The sequence below is a fragment of the Rhinopithecus bieti genome, unplaced genomic scaffold (genome assembly GCF_001698545.2).
Source record: "Rhinopithecus bieti isolate Rb0 unplaced genomic scaffold, ASM169854v2 scaffold_65226, whole genome shotgun sequence".
Classification (NCBI taxonomy): Eukaryota; Metazoa; Chordata; class Mammalia; order Primates; family Cercopithecidae; genus Rhinopithecus; species Rhinopithecus bieti.
Genome location: NW_016825767.1, coordinates 215,244 through 235,545, shown reverse-complemented (window position 1 = coordinate 235,545; position 20,302 = coordinate 215,244). Strand labels below are relative to the sequence as shown.

At 40.7% G+C, this 20,302-nt stretch overlaps 1 protein-coding gene across 1 annotated transcript in view; it reads right to left on the bottom strand.

Moving 5' to 3' along the window:
• Positions 1-869: 869 nt before the first annotated feature.
• The window catches only part of KL (klotho), a gene marked incomplete at its 5' end in the record, with an annotated part of 44,450 nt that continues 25,017 nt past the window's right edge, over positions 870-20,302 (bottom strand). The window contains 4 exons of the mRNA XM_017863104.1: positions 870-3,135; positions 3,893-4,994; positions 10,384-10,652; positions 11,400-11,910. Coding sequence (XP_017718593.1) covers positions 2,798-3,135; positions 3,893-4,994; positions 10,384-10,652; positions 11,400-11,910 — 2,220 coding nt within the window. The remainder of the gene's footprint in view (positions 3,136-3,892; positions 4,995-10,383; positions 10,653-11,399; positions 11,911-20,302) is intronic.

Below are 20,302 nucleotides of genomic sequence, written 5' to 3'. Positions count from 1 at the left end.
CTCCTGCCTTGGCCTCCTAAAGTGTGGGGATTACAGGCATGAGCCAACAGGACCCAGCTAGATTCTAATTGCTGACTGTGGAAGTCAAAGATAAAATGATGTGTCCCTAATGAAACTGGAAAACCGTCCTTCCAAACCAGGGCAAAATGAATGGGGGATAAAGGCCCACCTGGAATCAAAGGAATGCTGCAAATGCAGGGCGAATACAAGTGTGTAGGAAACAGCCCAGACACCTCGGGGAACCACAAGTTGGCCACTTAGCGCCCCTGTAGAATTGGCCCACAATGGAAGAAGAGGTGTAGGCATTCTGGAGAATGGTTTCTGTATTATATGTACACCAGAATTCATGAGAGGAAAGCATCAGATAAGAAGACTCGAGTGGAAAGAACGCGGCGCCCTGAGACGCGGTGGAGGAAGGAGTGCACTTCGCCCCACGGGGCCAGGAAGTCCCCGCCTCCAGCGCCGCCGCCTAGCGGTCCCGGGGCTGACCCTAGAGGTGCCCTCCCTCCTCTCGTTCACCCCGAGCCATCTGCGAAGTTGTACCCGACTCAGAGTCAGCATGAGACGGGTATTAGAAGGTAGCTGGATGGTTCTCAGAGGTCGCTTCTCTTCGCTGCTTTGGCTTGTTTTGTCCTTTTCAGCTCTTGTGTATTTCGCTGTCTCATCTCTGAAATTCTCTCTGCTCCACACGTGGCCTAGCCTAGGTCAACCTCCCGCTACCATCTTCCAGCCGCCTGGGTCAGGCCCCTTGCAGTCACACCCATTTCTCCACTGCTCGCATCACATCTTATGTGGCTTAGTCAACTCAAGTTTTTTTAATTAAAAAAATAATTAGCTAGCAACCACTCATATGATTATGAAAGAAGGGAAAAAGTTGCAGGCAGATTTATTATTAATATAATACTTTATCAAACAGCAGAATTACTTCTCTTTGCAGTCAAGGAAATTAAAGTAAATGTGCAACACAATTATTTTTAAACAATATTCATCAACATTAATAAGAAACTAACAAACAGGAATGGTTAAATAAGTTGTGATACATTCCTCTGGTGGGATACTCAACAACTATTAAAAATCATGCTTTTGAAGACTAATAATGACAAAGGAAAGTTTCATAATAAAAATTAATAAAGATACTAACTATATACAATATGATCTATGTAAAATAAAATACATAGGAAATGTTAATAGTGGCTATTTCTGGCTTCTGAGATTATAGATAATTTTAGTTTTTCTTTGCATATAGTTTCTGTGTTTTAAGTTTTACAATGAACATATATTACTCTTATAATCAGAAAATATATACATAAAATAAACTTGATTCTCTAGCATCCAATTTTAATAAGTCCAGTTTAAAATGAATATCACCAAAAGCTTATCATTCATGAAAAAATCATACCACCTCTAAAGATGATATATTATACAGTACAGTATATTATTATACACTAGGACCCTGTGTCAGTGAGGTTAGTGATGCCTGTTATGACATTGGTTTATCTTGCCTGATACAATATTGACTTATCTATAAAACAACTCCAGTGTGATACAGAGACTTCCCTGTCTGAAAATCAGCAAGACTTATTTAAGGGGCATTAAAGGATGAAACCTAATTAGCCCTTTCTAGATATCACTAGCATGTTTCAGTGTAAAAGTTCAAAGTAAAACTAGTTCAAAGCTACTTCCACAGAAGTAACAGCAAAAACATAAAATAGACCTCAGAGATCACAAAAACAAATCCGGTGTTATTCAGACCGGATTGCTTTTGAACCTATTAAGCATTTGTAAAACTATCAATTCAATGAATTACAGTACAGCTAAAGAATAGAAAGTAGTATCACTCTTCATAGAATGAGTGATTATTTCATCCTTGTTCTCTAGGGAAAGGTCATGTCATTCATCCCAAGGTCTACTCAAAAATGGTGTATAATCAAATTAATCATAACGTTGCACATAATAAGCACTTTTTCCTCCTTTCCTCCACCTAGAGTCACTGCGGTATACTGTATTTCACAAGTGCTTTATGCTTCCTGAAGAGCCCAATATCACAGAATGCATGTTTATTTTTCTGCAGATATTTATCAAAAGTTTCCTATGTGCAAGGCCCCCAACAAGGTACCAGTGAGACAAATCCCTCAGGTACCCAGGGTTTAGAGAGGGCCTCAAAAATCATATAAAATATACATTTCCATAATTTGCTAAGTTTGTCATTAACCAGATACATAAATTAATACTAGTATTTGATAGAAGCATTGCTTTCGAAAGGAACATTCCAGCCTAGGGCCCTCTGTCATCTCTCCTGTATCTGCCATCTTCTTTTTCACAGGAAACTAGATTTGACAGAGGGGGAGCCACTAGGCATTACTATGGCAGTTGAGAAATGGTTACTTGGTATGTAACTTTCTAGTCGAACTCTTGCAATTATTACTTCCAGAAAAACATTAAATTTAGAAGTGGGTACAGATGAAAATATTCCTAATCTTGTCATTCAAATTTCTGCACAAACGTAGCATTGGTGTGGTTCCTGTTTTTCATGCTTTTGCTAGTGTGTTACAGAAATTATAGTGCCTGTCAGTTTTAATCACCTAAAAGGAGAACAAATTCAGGCAGTATTCACATTATTCAATATTTTACGATCACCTATGCCCATTTCAAAACCTCTGTCATAAGCCACAAAAACGTTTTCTGGAAGTCAGATGTATGAAATGTACAGTTTCACAACACTTAGAGGTGCAAATGATTAACAGCTGATGTGTCTGCATAATTATTTCAAAACGAATGAATAGGAAAATGTTCAGAACTATTTGTAACGTCTTCTGCCTTTCTTCGAGTAGTAAAATATAAGGGAGAGAGAAACAATAAAAGCCAAAAATAGAAAAGCTATGAAAGCCACTAAAGGCTTTCGGGTGTGGAAAAAACTGCACTCAGTACACATGGTGAATTCTTCTGGACAAAATTTTTCCAGAGTTTCTGGGCCCGGGAAACCATTGCTGTCAATAATTTTCCTGTAATGTTTCATGGATGGCTTGGGCTCAAACTGATCTGCAGCAAAGCGATAGAGGCCAAACCTCGGGGCTGTGCGATCGTTAAACGAATAAGCAAAGTATCCGCAAAGATTGATACCATCCAGTATGTGGGCTGGAAAACAAAAGACAGAAGAGTAGTTATTACATACGTTGCACACAACACATCACTTTTTTTTTTTTTTTTTTTTTGAGATGAAGTGTCTGCCTGCCTCATCTTCCCAAAGTGCTGGGATTACAGGCGTGAGCCACCATGCCCGGCCTTTTTTTTTTTGGAAATAGTGTCTTGCTCTGTCTCCCAGGCTGAAGTGCAGTGGTGTGATCATGACTCACTGCAGCTGGACCTCCAAGCTCAAGCAATCCTCCTGCCTCAGTGTCTCGAGTAGCTGGAACTACAGGCGTATGCCACCATACCCAGCTAATTTTTGTGATTTTTAGTAGAGACAAGGTCTCACTATGTTGCCCAGGTTGGTCTCAAACTTCTAGGCTCAAGCAATCCTCCCACCTTAGCCTCCCAAAATGCTGGGATTACAGGTGTGAGCCACCATGCCCAGTAAGGTTAAATCTTTATGTACTCCTTCATGTACATGAAACAGTTAAGACTGCCGTGGAGCCATCCAAGATGGAAGACAAGAATCTATGCTTGCATAGATCCAGAGTAAGGGCTAGGGATTTCTGGTCTTCCACTTTTAGCTATACTCCTTTATCCTTGGGAAAATGCTAGATATCTCTTGGACTGTTTCAGTGAGGCACAAAATGGATAGCCCTCCATTCCAAGGGTAACAGTGTGTGTTGATGTTGGAGATTTAATCAAGTGTCACGCCCTCTGGTGACATAACCTTCAGGAGATTGCCACAGCTGGGACTCCTTACCTTTGAGAGCTTCGTTTATGTAATTCTGCATATAATACACCCTCAGCTGGTCGTCCTCAGCATGCAGCCCATCGTCGATTCCGTTGGATATTATGTACATGGGGAGGTCTCCGTACTTGAACTTCAGCCAGTTCAGTACTTTGCGCAACCCCCAGGGCACCACTGCCACCTGACTGGGGGAGTTGAGCCACGTGATGTCAGTCATTTCTTGCACTTCTAGGTAATCATTGTATTTTATTGGATCTTCTTTTTCTGAGTCTACAAGGATGGTGGTATAATGGCTTAAAGCCAAAAAGTCAAAGGTACCCTGGATTAGCTTTTTTTCATCTTCAGTGAAATAAGGAAGAAGAAAATTGTTTCTTTGGTTCAGCCAGTCCCTCATCACCCATGGATAATCTCCAGAGCCGAAAATCGGCTCAGCCAGCCAGCCAATGTCAAATTCCAAAACTCTCTCGGCCACTTCTTTGTCCTTTTGGGAGAAAGGGCAGGCAGGTTCTATCCAATCAGCCTGCAAGGCTATGGATATTTTCCCATTCTGAGCATGCCTAAACTTTTCATTATACACATGCCAAGCCAGGGCATGGGCCTTCAGGAGGTTGTGGCCGGCACTGTATGTCATGTTCCTTGTATACGGCTCATTCATCGTTATCCAAAGCTTGACGTGACCGCCGAGCTCTTGAAAGCACAGTCGGGCATACTCCGCAAAGGCCAGGGCAGTGTAGGGGTTCTCCCAGGCACCCTGCCTGGCCAGGAGGCGCGGCAGTCCTTGGTTCGGGGCCACAGGCTGCCACAGGGCCACCACCGGGGTGATGTTGACACGGACAAGCTCGCTGACCATGCAGCGATAGTACTGTAGGATGGTGTGGTTTACCTGGGACTGGTTACCCAGAGGGAGAATCAGGGCCCAGTCCAGGGAGAAGCGGAAATGCGTAACATGCATTTCCTGGAGTAAAGTGATCTGGGGCTGGATGGCGGCAAAGTCAACACAATAGGATTTCCTCTTCTTGGTCACAACCCCATCCACTTTAATAAGCCTTTTACTGTGGTGGACATCCCACAGGTAAACATTCAGGTCGGTAAACTGAGACAGAGTGGTGTCTACCTGCAAAGGGCAGAGTAAACATGAGCGTCACCTGGACAGTCCTGAGGAAGTAACTCAATGCAATTATTTTGGCAAAACTAGCCAGGAATATCAGCAAAATTAGAAGCCTTTCTAGCTGAGAATGTGACCTGTTTTTCATCAGTTGTCAGCTCCTGAGGAAGACAATATTCCACTTTCTCATATGCACACTCACTTTACCCGTAGTTCTAACTCTTAAACTGTTTCTTTAATGTTACCCCCAAAAGTCTGGATTTGGTCACTTCAGATGACAAACGCTAATGAGTCTTGCACACTGCTGGTCAGTGTTATGTAAGCAGAGTATTTTTGGGTGTTTTTCTTTTAATATAAGAAATCACTAATGGCATGAGACTTTCAAATAAAAAAAAAAACTAGTTGAAAAAAAGAAAAAGTTTAAAATGTGAGTGAGTTAGCCAGGTGCGGTGGCTCATGCCTATAATCCCAGCACTTTGGGAAGCCAAGGTGGGAGAATCACTTGAGGCCAGGAGTTGGAGACCAGCTGGGGCAACATGTCAAAATCCCGTCTTAGCCTGGCATGGTGGCACGGGCCTGCAGTCCTAGTTACTCAGGAGGTTGAGGTGGGAGGATAACCTAAGCCTGGGAGGTCAGGACTGCAGTAACTCATGATCACATCACTCTATATCAGCCTCAGTGACGGAGCAAGACCTTCTCTCAAAAAAAAAAAAAAAAAAAAAGCAAAATCAAATTTAAAAAACTGAGTAAGTTAAGTAAGAAAATGAAAAGATATTTATAATTAAATTGTGCTTAAAATTACGCTCTAAATTGAGGTTTGCTATAGGGAGAGGGAGTGCTGAATAAACATAACTCTTACCTTTTGTTGGGTTTAGGGTCAGTGACAGAATCTAATAAATTCAATCTGACTGATGGTAGAAAGTCCAAGAGAAAGGCCAGGTGCGGTGGCTCATGCCTGTAATCCCAGCACTTTGCAGGGCTGAGGCGGGCAGATCATGAAGTCAGGAGTTTGAGACCAGCCTGACCAATATAGTGAAACCCCATCTGTACCAAAAATACAAAAAGTAGCTGGGCATGGTGGTGCACACCTGTAATCCCAGCTACTCAGGAGGTTGAGGCAGGAGAATCACTTGAACCCAGGAGGCAGAGGTTGCAGTGAGCTGGTATCATGCCACTGCATTCCAGCCTGGGTGACAGAATGAGACTCCATCTCAGAAAAAAAAGAAAGAAAGAAAGAAAGAGAGAGAGAGAGAAAAAAAAGAAAAAGAACAGAAAGTCCAAGGGAGAACGTGGAAGGAAAGAACAATATTGTCATCCACCCATAGGGGAATTTTAACATAGTTAAAAAATTTTCTAAATTCTTCTTCTGTAACAATGATGACAATTATAGTTCTCAATCATATATTATAAAATCCTCCCAAATAAAAATACGCATTTAGGAAGAGTTAGCAAATTATAAAATCAAAATCACAAAATCATTCCTTTTGTGGAGGGAACGCAAACTGAAAATCCATCTGGAAGAACTGCACCCTAAGCCCGTGTTCCCCTCTGAAATAATCCTGTTAGAACAGGTTCCTTGGTCTGATGCCCTGTATAAAAGCAAGGGTCACAAACCGTAGCAGAGTTTTTGTTGCATTTTACGGGCCTGTTGCAAATGCACTGCTATTTCTCTGGAGAGGTAAGTGTGTTTATAAAGAAAAGTCATTAAAAACAGCATGTCAAAGGGAAATTGCCTTTTCTGGAGAACCGTCCCTTGCAGAACACTCACGCATGAACTTCCCCTAATGCTGTGGGAATACTGTCAGAAGTATTTTTCCACTGTGATGCACCCCACAAATCATGTTTCCTCAGCTTTGAAGGAGAGAATATTTGCACGCTCTTTGGAAGTGTTCAGAGTTTGAAGGAATTTTCGGATTATTTTATAGAGCTCTGAGTTGACTAAACTCATAACTTTTTTTTACGGTGATTGTTCCAAAACAACAGATTTAGTCAGTCCATCTGAAAACAAATATGAAAGACTACGGTATCATTTCCGGAGGAAAAAAAAATGTTTCTTGAAAATACAGGACAGGCCAGGCGCGGTGGCTCACGCCTGTAATCCCAACACTTTGGGAGGCCGAGGCGGGTGGATCACGCGATCAGAAGATCAAGACCATCCTGGCTAACACGGTGAAACCCTGTTTCTACCAAAAATACAAAAAATTAGCCGGGCGTGGTGGCGATCGCCTATAGTCCCAGCTACTCAGGAGGCTGAGGCAGGAGAATGGCGTGACCTCAGGCGGCGGAGCTTGCAGTGAGCTGAGATCGCGTCACTGCCCTCCAGCCTGGGCGACGGAGTCTGTCTCAAAAAAAAAAAAAGAAAGAAAGAAAGAAAAAGAAAATACAGGACATTTGAGGCAAAATTCCACCTAATCTCCATTAATTTGTTAACTTAGGTTTTACTAAAAAATAAAATAGTGAAGTTGGACCTTTCAGAAGGAATGGTTATTAAAACATGTATTTAGTATGTTATGGGAGAAAGTTTCTCCTCACAGGGACCAATGTTAAAGAGGCTCTATGTCCTCAGTACATAGGGAGTTCGATATTTATATTAACTATGAGCATCCGTGGTTATGGGAAAACAAACCTCTCAGCCGAGATGGGAGGTCCAAGTAAAGTGACAATCCACGTGAATGAGCCTAAGGTCAGGGTTGTGTGCTTCTCAGGACATTATTTTTCAAGTTGTTCAGGTGAAATGTATGCCTCAAACACTGCAAGTTTCAAATACTAGCCAGGAGGGAAAAGATGAAGTTCAGTGGTTTAAAAATCACTTCTCAGGATTTTAATATAATGTCTTAAAGCTGCAGAGTACTGTTTGTAAGTGAAAACACACACACCTCAGAACTGACATACAAAGAACTTATTTTGACTATGTCAGTTAGGTTGACATACTCAACCTATGTCCAGTTAGCTTGAGAAGGGTACTGTCAATATAACACAAAGCCTGAGATGAAAACCAGAAGAAGAAAATAGCAGTTGCAGCCTTTCCCCACCAGAGAGCTTCCAGAGAAGCCTCCATCTGCTGTGGATTTGACAGTGACTTAATTTTGTGTTTGTTGAGTTCTGCACAGGAGGAGACTCTGCCAGGAGCAGGGGTGCGGTCCCCAAGTTGATGAGGAAAAAAGGACAGTGTGATCTGAGAGCGAGACCACTGGGGCCAATTAGTGGCTGACCTTAGGTCAGATTCTAAAACAATAGCTTCTAGAGTGTAGTAGGAAAAAGAATTATCTCCCATCTCCCTTGCTATTCACTGCTATACTTACTGCTTCTGACCAGCGTTTCTCTTATCCCTCAAGGAAATAGGATGTACCCTTAAGACTTTCTCACTACTTAACAATTCCCAAAGCCAGCACACAGCCCCCGGATGAGGAAACAAGCAGGAGAAGTAGGGCTCCCTCCGACACCCCCACTCTTGTTCTGCATTCGTTCCCACAATCTGCACAGCAATGCTGGCTGGGAGATTGTGCCGCATACAAAGGACTGAATCTGCCAGACGCAGGCTGCTATCAGAGATCCGTGCTCAGCAGGGAGCAGGCAAGAGATAGCACAAGGACCAGGGACCATCCGATCTATCCCCAGTCCCAGTAAAGAGGAGGAGGAAGGAGGACTGCGGAGGTCTTCTTTCCTTTCTCCTTCTCCCCTTCTTCCTCAACAGCCTCACTTCTCCCACCTCAGATCCTCTCTGAATCCCACAGTGGAATCTACTCTGAGGAGGGAAATTAGGATAAGGAGATTTCAAATAGCAGGGGGCTTGGAGAGAAGGAGAGAGTCGGAGCAGGGCAGAAAATTACACACTATACAGGAGGGAGCTCAGAAGCCTTTCTCCTGGGCTCACATATCCTGGCATAAAAGATGATACATCCAGTCTTTTTTTTTTTTTCAGCCACGAAGTCTGGCTCTGTGACCCAGGCTGGAGTGCAGTGGTGCGATCTCCGCTCACTGAAAGCTCCGCCTCCCGGGTTCACACCATTCTCCTGCCTCAGCCTCCCGAGTAGCTGAGACTACAGGCGCCCGCCACCGCACCTGGCTAATTTTTTGTATTTTTAGTAGAGACAGAGTTTCACCATATTAGCAAGGATGGTCTCGATCTCCTGATGTGATCTACCCGCCTCGGCCTCCCAAAGTGCTGGGATTACAGGTGTGAGCCAGTCATCTTTTAAATGGAAGGTGAGGGTTTAAGTCTGAGACTGCCTGTAAAATGAACTGGATGCTCTGAAAAAGAAGAATAATCCCAACAAGCAAAAAATGTATTAAGGATAGTGTTAATTTATTTCCTTATAAATAAAAGATTTCAATTTGATATTTACAAGAAAACAGCAAACCATTTCACATTCTTCCAAGCGTTTCCTTTCAAGCTGTGATTTGCAGAACCAATGAATTGGCTACCATAACCCAAACATGTCAAAGCCAACTGCTTGTCTATGGACACTGAACTCTGTCCCTGTGTTGAGGGCTATTTTCACACTTAGGACTCTATCAGCAGCAATCCCCCAGCCCCACCCTTGTTACTTACCACCATACCCGCTTCACTCCATTGCATCATTTGTGCATACATTGTTTTCTCTCAGTAGATTCCTTTGCTCCTTTGAATGCAAAGGTTGCCCTTACTCATCTCAGTGTACCCTCTACCTGCACTCCCCTTAACCAAGCGACCCAAGCAACTAACACAAGGCTTTGGAGACACTAGACATCCAATAAGTGCTTACTAGAGTATCCAATCAAATGCTGGAAAACAAATCCCTTCAAAATTTGAGAAATTTAAAAGAATGTTAAGGGCTTACTGCTGAGAAGATGCTCAATAAATATTGGTTGATCATTTTGAAGAAATTTCATATCATTTCAATGACTATTGCTAAAAAAGACATTCTGACTAGTGAATCACTGGATCTAGGGTTTACTTTCTTAGGGTATCTCTGCACATTTGTGGAGCCCACAGTTGTGCCTCTGGAGGAGTCTGCCTAATGTTCCTGCCTCAGTCTCAGCAGCACCACTGAAACTCAGAGGCTCTGGAGTTCTATGTTAGATCCTGTTCATGAAAAAACTCAACTGCCTTAAAAAGGATCAAAAACCACAGGGTGAAAAGAGAGTGTTTTATCTTTTCACTGTCTTAATCTGATCTGAAATATTGATATGTTTTAAATTTATTTCTCTTTGCATCTAACATAAACAAGATGAAGATGGGAAGATTTCTGGAGAGCAGGGTGCAACATTCCAAATTATATCCTTAGTGTGCTCATAAGGAATTGTTTTTGGCTCAAAGAACGGACAATGTGCCATGACAATCAGCCTAAGAAGGAAGCACTACTTACTAGTGATAGGGCTTGGTGAGACTGCTGATAGGTTTTGCCAGCTGACTTACTTGAATGTAGTTGTCAACAATTCCCCAAGCAAAGTCACAGGGAAATGTCCCTTCTAGGGGCTGATTTTCAGGTAAAGGAGGGAAGCCATTTTTCTCTATCAGCTTTTGGTAGAACAAGGCTGAAGACTTTGGCAACAACGTCTTTTCTTGGCTTAGAAAGTCGACATAGAAGAGTCCACGCCTGATGCTGTAACCTCTGTGCCACTCGAAACCGTCCATGAGGGACCACGCGGTGTACCCGATGACATCCACCCCATCTAGCTTGATGGCTGCAAAGGGAAGAGGGGACAAGAGCAACACGACCCTTCACTGGGCACTTGCATTATGATTCAAGAGCACCTGAGCGTTCTCCTACTTAAACAAAGTGTAATGTTTCTTGTTTGGTAAGCCAATGATTTCTCTTCTTGACAAAAGACTCTATCAAACCTATATAACTCTACAAATAAATGCCCTCAAATTAGGCCTATCAATATTTTTTTTTTGGATTTCTGAGCACCTCAACAGAATAGTTCCTTATTTATAATACATGTTCTATAGGGCTGGAAAGATGTCTTGTACCACTTTCCATCCTAGACACCCAGCATTGTGTCTGATGCAATAAATAAATAAATGAAGGCTTTAAAAGCATGATCTATTTAAACTGTTTTCTCTAGGAAACATGGACATTCCTTTTCCTTTAAAGTGTTTTATTCAACCAAAATAACAAGAACTGAAAAACATGTGCAGAGAGCTAGATATCCTGGGATTTATGTTCAATTTAATCTAAAAATCTAGATGAGTAACTCTGCAAGTAATTACAAATATTATAACCCAGTTTCTCATTTACAAATGGGTTTTTAAAAATTAATTCAAGTTCCTCAAGACCCCAAATGAGAAAGGTGTTACATGAATGCATTCCTACTATTGCCAAATTGAATGTCTCCATTAGGATTTAAAAATATAAATTCACATAGTTCATGTTAGAGATTTTTCCAGAAGACTTTGGCAGGAAATGAGAACTTTACCCAAAATCATACCTTTTAAGGTTTCCATGATGAACTTTTTGAGGTAATACATATATTTGGCATCATCTCTCTTAGTGGTCCCTGAGACAAACCAGCCATTTTCCACAATAAATATTTGAGGATGGTTATATTCAAGGTCAATCCAGGAAAGCAGTTGTCTCAGGCTGGGAGATTCTAATTGGCGGAATTTCATGTGAGGGTCCAAAAGTTGAAAACTCAAGGTTGGGCCAAAGGAAAGAGCAAAAAAGTCAGCAGTTCCTTTGATGAACTTTTTCTCAGATTCAGTAAAATCAGGCAGAAGAGACGAAAGGTTATTCTTCATGCTCTCGGGATAGTCACCATCGATAAATACGGGTTTGGCAAACCAGCCTAGTACAAAGTCCAGAGATTTTTGACATTCTTTGATGCTATGGTCGGTCATTCTTCGAGGATTGATCCAGTGAGAGCTTAGGGCGATGGACACCTGGCCTCCCTGAGTGGGACGGAAAGAAGTATTGTAGAGATGCCAGACTTTGGCATGAGCCTATGAAAAGAAAAGCCATGGTGAATTTATCTCTAGTTGTGAGGAGAAATGCAATATAACACTTGAATCCCCAACTCAAATTATAGGTTTCTCATCAAGCCTAACTTAATGACTAATAATGTAAAAATCAGCTGGAACCAATAAATTAATTCAAAGGTAGGTCACCCCACAGTGAGGTGCTACCAGGACTAGAGTTATTTCCATTGATTTTTAGCAGTCAGTGGAAAAATGTAAATTCCTTGGGTTGAGTGTGTGTTATCCGCATTTTGAAAAGCTAATGAAATAAAAGAATTTGTTATAATATCTTACTATTTAATTGACTTTGGATTATGTACTTTTTAATTTACGGGTTTTGTGAAAAGAACCAATGCTACATCTGTGATCACACCAGGAATTTCTAAATAGGATTATATTTTTTATCCTGAAACTGGGAGTTTTCAAAATGACTCAGGTCATTGGAGTTAATTTACTGTTTCAGAGTCATCTCTCATAGCTAAAATTCTAACAAGCAATCTTCATTCTTCCCTAAGAAGAATCAGTACAATAAATTAGAGAACCCACTCCAGTATCTAACCTTGGCCTACCCTCCAGAACTCTGGGACAGTTCTGGTTTCCCACAGACCCGGGGTGCAAGGTACAAGCCAAGAGCAAAAAACAGCAAAATACAGCTGCAAGGAGATCAGATGTCCATTGTTAGCATGCAGCAGGAGTTTCGTACAGCAATGAAAAGGGCTTTGCATCCATAAAACCAACTTTATACTCCCATAAATTCTTACTGACTTCTAATATATTATTTTCATTTGTTTCCTTTTTATCTACAAAGAAGAGTGCAAATTATAGGGGTTTTCTCTCCCCTACTTGAAGTGAGTTTCTCTTTCCCTTTGAATTCCTTGATTTACTCTCCCTATTTTCCTACAAATACAAGTGTTGTTTATCAGCCTTTATTCCCCTAACATATCCTCTTTGAAAACTCCATTCTAATTCTCTGTTTGACTCCATATATTCTCCAGAATGATCATGCCAATTTTCATTCCACTCCCTGGACCTGCAGAAACTCCTTTGTTCATTGAGCCAAATAGCCTCTTCAACATATCCTAAATATTCCTCTCTTGGTTCATTTCAGTACAGGCATCCAAGAATGGCCTCATCAACATTCTTATGGGTTCAGCCTAACATTTCAATGGAATAAGATAGTTTATGGCTAACTTTTTAGTTTCGTAGTGAACATATCTGCTATGTTTCATTTCACTAAATGTATTTTTTCACAACCTGAAGCAGCTATCTATATGCTAAGAAGGAAATGGAGAATCAAATGTTGATGAAAAGAGTACTGGCACTTGCTTATGTGATCTAAGAAACCAGGGTCTTAATCGTGCCACACTTCTGCTAGTTTTGTGATGTCTCCTATGCTTCTCCATCTTCCCCATCACACCTCCCCAGGCCTCCCTTCCTCATTGAAAGGAAACCCCATGATGTTAACAGTTAAACAGAGGCTGGGCATGATGGCTCATGCCTGTAATCCCAGCACTTTGGGAGGCCGAAATTCCAGCACATTGGGAGAATCCCTTGATACCAGGAGTTCACAACTAGCCTGTGCAAATAGTGAGACCCCATTTCTACCAAAAAATCAAAAATTTAACCAGGCATGGTGGCGTGTGCCTGTAGTCCCAGCTACTAGGGAGGCAGAGGCAGGAAGATCACTTGAGCCCAGGATATTGAGGCTGCAGTGAGTTGTGTTCACACCACTGGACTCCAGCCCAGGTGACAGAGAAAGATACTGTCTCATAAAACAGAAACAAACAAACAAATAAACACAACAGTTAAACATAAAATCCATCAAGCAGTCCAGGCTAGTAATCAGCAATTAACCTCTTGAGACCGAAAACCAGGAGACTTTCCTAATTTGACCCCATTTGAGGCCTATGAACAGTCATGTCCTAAATCTACCAGGCACCTTTCTGTAGAATAAGTGCTGAACAGGGAGTGCAAGAGTGAAAGCAAACAAAGAATGTATTAATCTCGGTCAGTTTTGCAGGAGCTGAAGTCATACAATGGAATTTTTATAACTATAGACCACTCTTCTAACCTTGAGGACTTCAACAAGGCTCAGAGGAGGACATTTAGCAAGGACATGATCAATGACCTGGGCCATCGGGAAAGACACATATGGTCTCTGATGGCAGATAAAGTTCCTGCTCAATCCCTCTTCTTTTTTGTTTTGTTTTAAGACTGGGTCTCACTCTATCACCCCAGCTGGAGTGAAGTGGTGTGATCATGGCTCACTGCAGCCTCTACCTCCCAGGGTCAAGCAATCCTCCCACTTCAACCTCCCAAGTAACCGGGACTACAGGCACCTGGCTAATTTTTTTATTTTTGGTAGAGACGAAATCTTGCTGTGTTGCCTTGGCTGGTCTTGAACTCCTGGGCTCAAGCGATCCTCAGCCTCCCACCTCAGCCTCCCAAAGTGCTGAGATTACAGGCATGAGCCACTGCACCTGGCCTTCTTCATTCTTGAGTTGGCCACATTCCTTAATCTGGGCAGGTAAACATAACTTTCCTGTGCCTCACAGGACTGCTGTGAGGATTGAATGAGACAACTTATGTAAAACTCCTAATGCAGAGTTTGCAACAGAAGGATCTCCATCCCTTCTCTCTCTAGAGGGTGAACAAACCAAAAGGAAGAACATTACAGGTGGAGGAAACAATCCCTGCTAAGGAATTCAGCCCATAGAAGTGATGTGACATACTGATAAAACTTGGGGTTTGCAGTAGAAGAGACTTAGGTTTAGATTCCCTACTCCTCTAACTACGACTACTGTGGGCCTCACTTACTGCTCTGTACAAGTAGGAATGACATCTATTGTCCTATAGGGACATTGTGAGGATTAAATGACATAATGCAAGTGAGAGTGTCTGTAGTTTTAAGTAGTTGATTATTTTACAGAGGAATAAATTTGCAACATTAGAAAGCATTTTAGATATCATTTGGATTAACTGCTTACCTCATGCCAAAACCCTGTTGAATCGTATTTGATTCCTCTTTACAGAGTCCCAGGTGGTCAGGGACTCTGACTTGGTAGTCAGCCCAGGCATGGCACTGTCTCTAAGAAATCGCTGCAACCCCATGGACCGCCCCCCCCACTGTGCTGCATGCCCCTCTTCTGGGCACCGAGAGTCTCACACATACTTCTCTCACATCATTTACTGCCGATAATGAGGCGCATCCCTCCCCAGACTGAGCTCCCTGTGGAGTTCCCTCACTCCCTCCCTGGCACACGGAGGCCCCCATTGTCTGTTAAACTGAATTGAACCAGCTTCACCACCTCTTCACGAGCCAGTTCACTCCCTTTGCAGATGGTAGATTTGACAGACTAAATATTATGAGGCAGAATGTGGGAAGGTCACTATTGAGGATGTTGCAACAACTAAGGATGATTAATAGGGAGATGGTTACATATGGTCTTGCAATGCTTTCTAATTATTCCTGGTATGTTAATCTTACAGGTTTGTTGTCTTAAGATTGAGATTTAATAAAGTTATTGACAAGGACTCAGTGAAGTTATTAACTGTATGGCCAAGAACATTCATCTAAATACTATTTTTAATAGCCAAACATTGAAAACAATTGAAATGTCTAATATTCAAATGTATTTACAATGTATGAGTGTTTTAATACATGACAGTAAGACTAAAGAAATACCAGTATTCAGGATAACGCAAAAGAACATCTATTAACATGTAAAAACGTTTCTAAAATACTAACTGAACAAAAAAAAGGTTATAAAACAGCAAGTAGAGTTCAGTAGCATTTTGATCTGGAGGGATTTATAACTTGTTAAAACCTGTTTTGTGGCAGGATTGTGGGTGGTACACTTTGCTTCATTTTACCTATCTATGTATTTTTTTCATTTCTTAACATAAATGTGTATTGCTCTAGAGATTAAAAAAATAAAATTCAAAAAGGGAAAATGGCTCATAGCAGTTGGATGGCAGGCCTGCTTGATGGTTATTAAAAGTCTCTGCTTCGTCTAACCCTGCCTACCTGTTCTCTAACTTACCCTACGATCTCTGCCTGAAATGCAACTCCCAGGTACACTGAACCCCACTTGAAGTTCTAAGATTCTCTAGGCTTCCATGTTTTTGTAGGTGCTGCTCTCTAAGGTATGTTTTACCTATTCCCAGTTCCTACACCCTCATCCCCACTTTAAAACTCAGCTTAGACGTCGCCACCTCCAGGAAGCGTTCCTTGATATCTTCCCTCTCCCTAGCACTGATTAAATGTCTGTTCTATGTGTTTCCATGACAGTCCTCTAGCCAAGACCTTAACCATATTTTATTGCATTTATTTAAGTGTCTATATTGTAGGTGTTTTGAAGGCATTGAGTCTTTTATCTCTCTGTCCTCAGATTCTAGCAAAGTCTCTGCAACACAGCCAGTATTCAATAAACAGATCTAGAGGAATGAAGGCTGGCATTAAGAACCAGATCAAAGGGTCTAGGACAGAAGCAACATTTTTCTAGGCTGAACCCGGAAAACTCTCTCATAAGCTACTCTGGTTCTTATTTTGCTTCCAAAACCATAAAAGAGAACTTTCAGGCACATACCATTAAAAAAAATAAATTAGAAGGAATTTTATATGGCAGGCTGCTGAGAATAATATTGTATTATCTCATAATGTACTCATGATCCACTTTGGGGTATAAATCCCTCTGGTGTGTGATGCCCTCCTTGCTTCCTTCTTACCTTCCATTTAGATTTTGAAACATGGAGTCTGAAAAAAATCTAGAAGAAAAATGGATCTGAAATTCCTTCTTACCAACTAGCTAGTAGCCCTAAATTTTAGAAGTTGAGGAAAATAATTTTGGAAGTCAAGGAAAATACTCTGAATTCCACAGAACATATAGACATTTTCTCTTTGGTTAAATTATAAGCTCCCTGTTATTTGCCTATTACTATCCCTCACAGAACTCAACACAAAGTTTCACACAAATAAGCTGCTTTTAAATGGTGGGTGGAAGGAAACAGGCGACGAACCTCAGGTCCACTCCAGCTTTCTGCCTTGGGTCGTGTTCTAGGTATGGTTGAGGAAAATGAAACCCATGCAATACACAGCAGTATCGCTGAGCTCAAAAGGCAGAAAGCAATGATGAGGACCCTGAAGCAGGTCAACATCCTAGAGAGAAGAAATCTACATACAGGAAGGGCCCAGAAGTCTACATGAGATTTCCCAAGGATCCTTGGCTGTCCATGCACAGGACAAGATTTTGTGAGGCTCAGTAAAGAAAAGTAGCCACAGGTCTGGGAGATGAATACCAAAGGTTGGGTAGGGCTGGAAAATACTGCATTTCAGAATAGCCAGGGTAGAAAAATGCAGCTGAGCACTTCAGGCATCCAGCTGAAACTCAGGAAGGTCATTACCTGAAAAGTAAGAACAAAGCTGGAATAGACCAGCTCTAACAAAGACTAAATCCACATCAAGTAAATCTAGTAATTTAACTTCTTGGCAGAACTAAACACAACACCCTTTAAAAAAGGGACAGTATTGACCAGGCTCCCTATAATGTCTCATTCATAGTATACAGAGCATAATAAAAATCTACCAGATATGTGAAAAAGCAGAAAATGAAACCCTAAAGGGGAAAATAAAGAAGTATTCAAAATCAACAGAAGCCAAGATGTCCCAGATATTGGGATTAGCAGAGGACTTTAAAATAGTTACTATAAATATTTTCAAGGATTTCAAAGAAAAGATAGATATAATGAACAAATGGAGAATAACAACAGAGAACAACAACCAAAGAAAACATGAAAATTCTAGAACTGAAAAGCAAAACAAATAAACAAATTTTTGAATGGGATTAACAGTATTAATTCTAAATGGACCATATAATAAGAATAAATAATGTAATCCCTAAAACTCACAAAAATATTAAAAGGTTTCTCTAAAAGCCAATAAAATAAGAAAATGAATTACCAAAAAATCTGATTTTCCAAAAGATGCAGAAATAAAGAATGAAAAACAAATGGAACAAAAAGAAAACAAACAGCAGGATTGTAAACACAAACCCAATCATCTCAATAAATATTCAAATACACATGGACTAAATGTTCCGAGTACAAGACAGATGCTATGAAAGTAGATTTTAGGGGCCGGGCGAGGTGGCTCACGCCTGTAATCCCAGCACTTTCGGAGGCCGAGGCAGGTGGATCACGAGGTCAGGAGTTCAAAACCAGCCTGATCAATATGGTGAAACCCGTCTCTACTAAAAATACAAAAATTAGCCAGGTATGGTGGCAGGCACGTCTAATCGCAGGCACGTCTAATCCCAGCTACTTGGGAGGCTAGGACAGGAGAATTGCTTGAACCCGGGAGGTGGAGGTTGCAGTAAACCAAGATCACGCCACTGCACTCCAGCCTGGGTGACAGAGTGAGACTCCATCTCAAAAAAAAAAAAAAGAAAGAAAGAAAGTAGATTTTAGAAAAGTAAGCTTCAATTACATTCTGTGTGCAAGAAATATACTATAAATATAAAGTGATCGTGTAAAAGAAAAAGAATGGAAAGAGACATATTATGCAAATGGACAGCATTAAAAAGCTGACATGGCTTTATAAATAACAAAATAGAGGCTATAAACATCACTATAATTCAACTAGAACTAACAGACATATATATTAATAGAACATGCCATCCACCTAAAAAAAAGCAGAATATACATTTTTTCTCAAGTGCACATGATACATTTTCCAGGATAGATCATATGTTAGGCCAGAAAATAAGTCTTAATAAATTTTAAACTATTGAGATCATAAAAAGTGTTGCTTCTTACCACAATGAAATGAAACTGGAAATCAATAACAAAAGGAAAACTAGAAAAGTCATAAACATTCAGACACCAACAAATTAGATAAAAAAGATGACCTGGACAAATTTCCGGAAGCACACATATTACCAAAAGCGGCTAAGGAAAAAATATAAGATCTAATCTAGGTGTAAAAGAGATTGAATCAGTAATCAAAAACTTTCAAACTAAGAAAAGCTCAGGACTAGTGGCTTTAATAGTGAATTGTACCAAATATTTAAAGAATTAACACGACTCTTTTCAAGCTCTTCAAACAACAGAAGAAGAAAAAACACTTTCTAACTTAGCCTATGTGGCCAGCATTATTTTGATACCAAAGCCAGATAAAGCCATCACAAGAAAATAATAGTCATAGCTCAATATCCCTTATGAATACAGATGCAAAAGAATGCAGCCAAATACTAACAAAACAAATCAAGCAGCATATTTTAAGAATTATATAGCACAATCAACTAGTATTTATTCCAGGAATGCAAAGATGGGTAAACATAAAAAAACAATCATTGTAATGTATCACATCAATAGAGTAAAGGGGGAGAAAACCCATATGATCATCTGAATTAATGCAGGAAAAGCATTTCACAAAATCTGAAAGTCTTTCATAATAAAACACTCAGAGAACTAGGACTAGAAAGGAACTTCCCTAACATGATGAAGAAAAACATTTATGGGCCGGGCGCGGTGGCTCACGCCTGTAATCCCAGCACTTTGGGAGGCTGAGGCGGGCAGATCACGAGGTCAGGAGATCGAGACCATCCTGGCTAACATGGTGAAACCCCATATCTACTAAAAAACATACAAAAAAGTAGCCTGGCATGGTGGCAGGCTCCTGCAGTCCCAGCTACTCGGGAGGCTGAGGCAGGAGAATGGCGTGAACCCGGGAGGCGGAGCTTGCAGTGAGCCAAGATCATGCCACTGCACTCCAGCCTGGGCGACAGAGCGATACTGCATCTCAAAAAAAAAAAAGAAAAAGAAAAAAGAAAAAATGAAGGAAAAAAACTATCCAAGTTAGAAAAGAAGTAAAACTATCCCTATTCACAGATAACATGATTCTACATATGGAAAGTCCTAAAGAATCCACAAAAATCTATTGCAGAAAATAAACGATTTCAGCAAAACTACAAGGTACAAGATCAACACACAAAAGTCAGTTGTATTTCTGTACAATAGCAATGAACAGCCCCAAAAGTAAATTAAAACAATTCCATTTATAATAAATTCCAAAATAATAAAATATACATAGGAGTACATTTAAACACTCTCACCATTTCTACTTACATTGTACTGGAGGTCCTAGCCAGTGCAGTAAGGCAAATAAAAACATAAAAGGCATGTTGATTGAAAAGGGGAAAAAGAACAACTTTGTTGTTCACTAAAAACATGATTGTCTATGTAGAAATCCTAAGGGATTAAAAAAAAAAAAACAGAAAAACTATTAAAATGAATAAGTGAATTTAGCAAATTGGCAGAATATAATGTCAATACAAAAATCAGCTGCATTTGGCCAGGAGTAGTGGCTCATGCACATAGT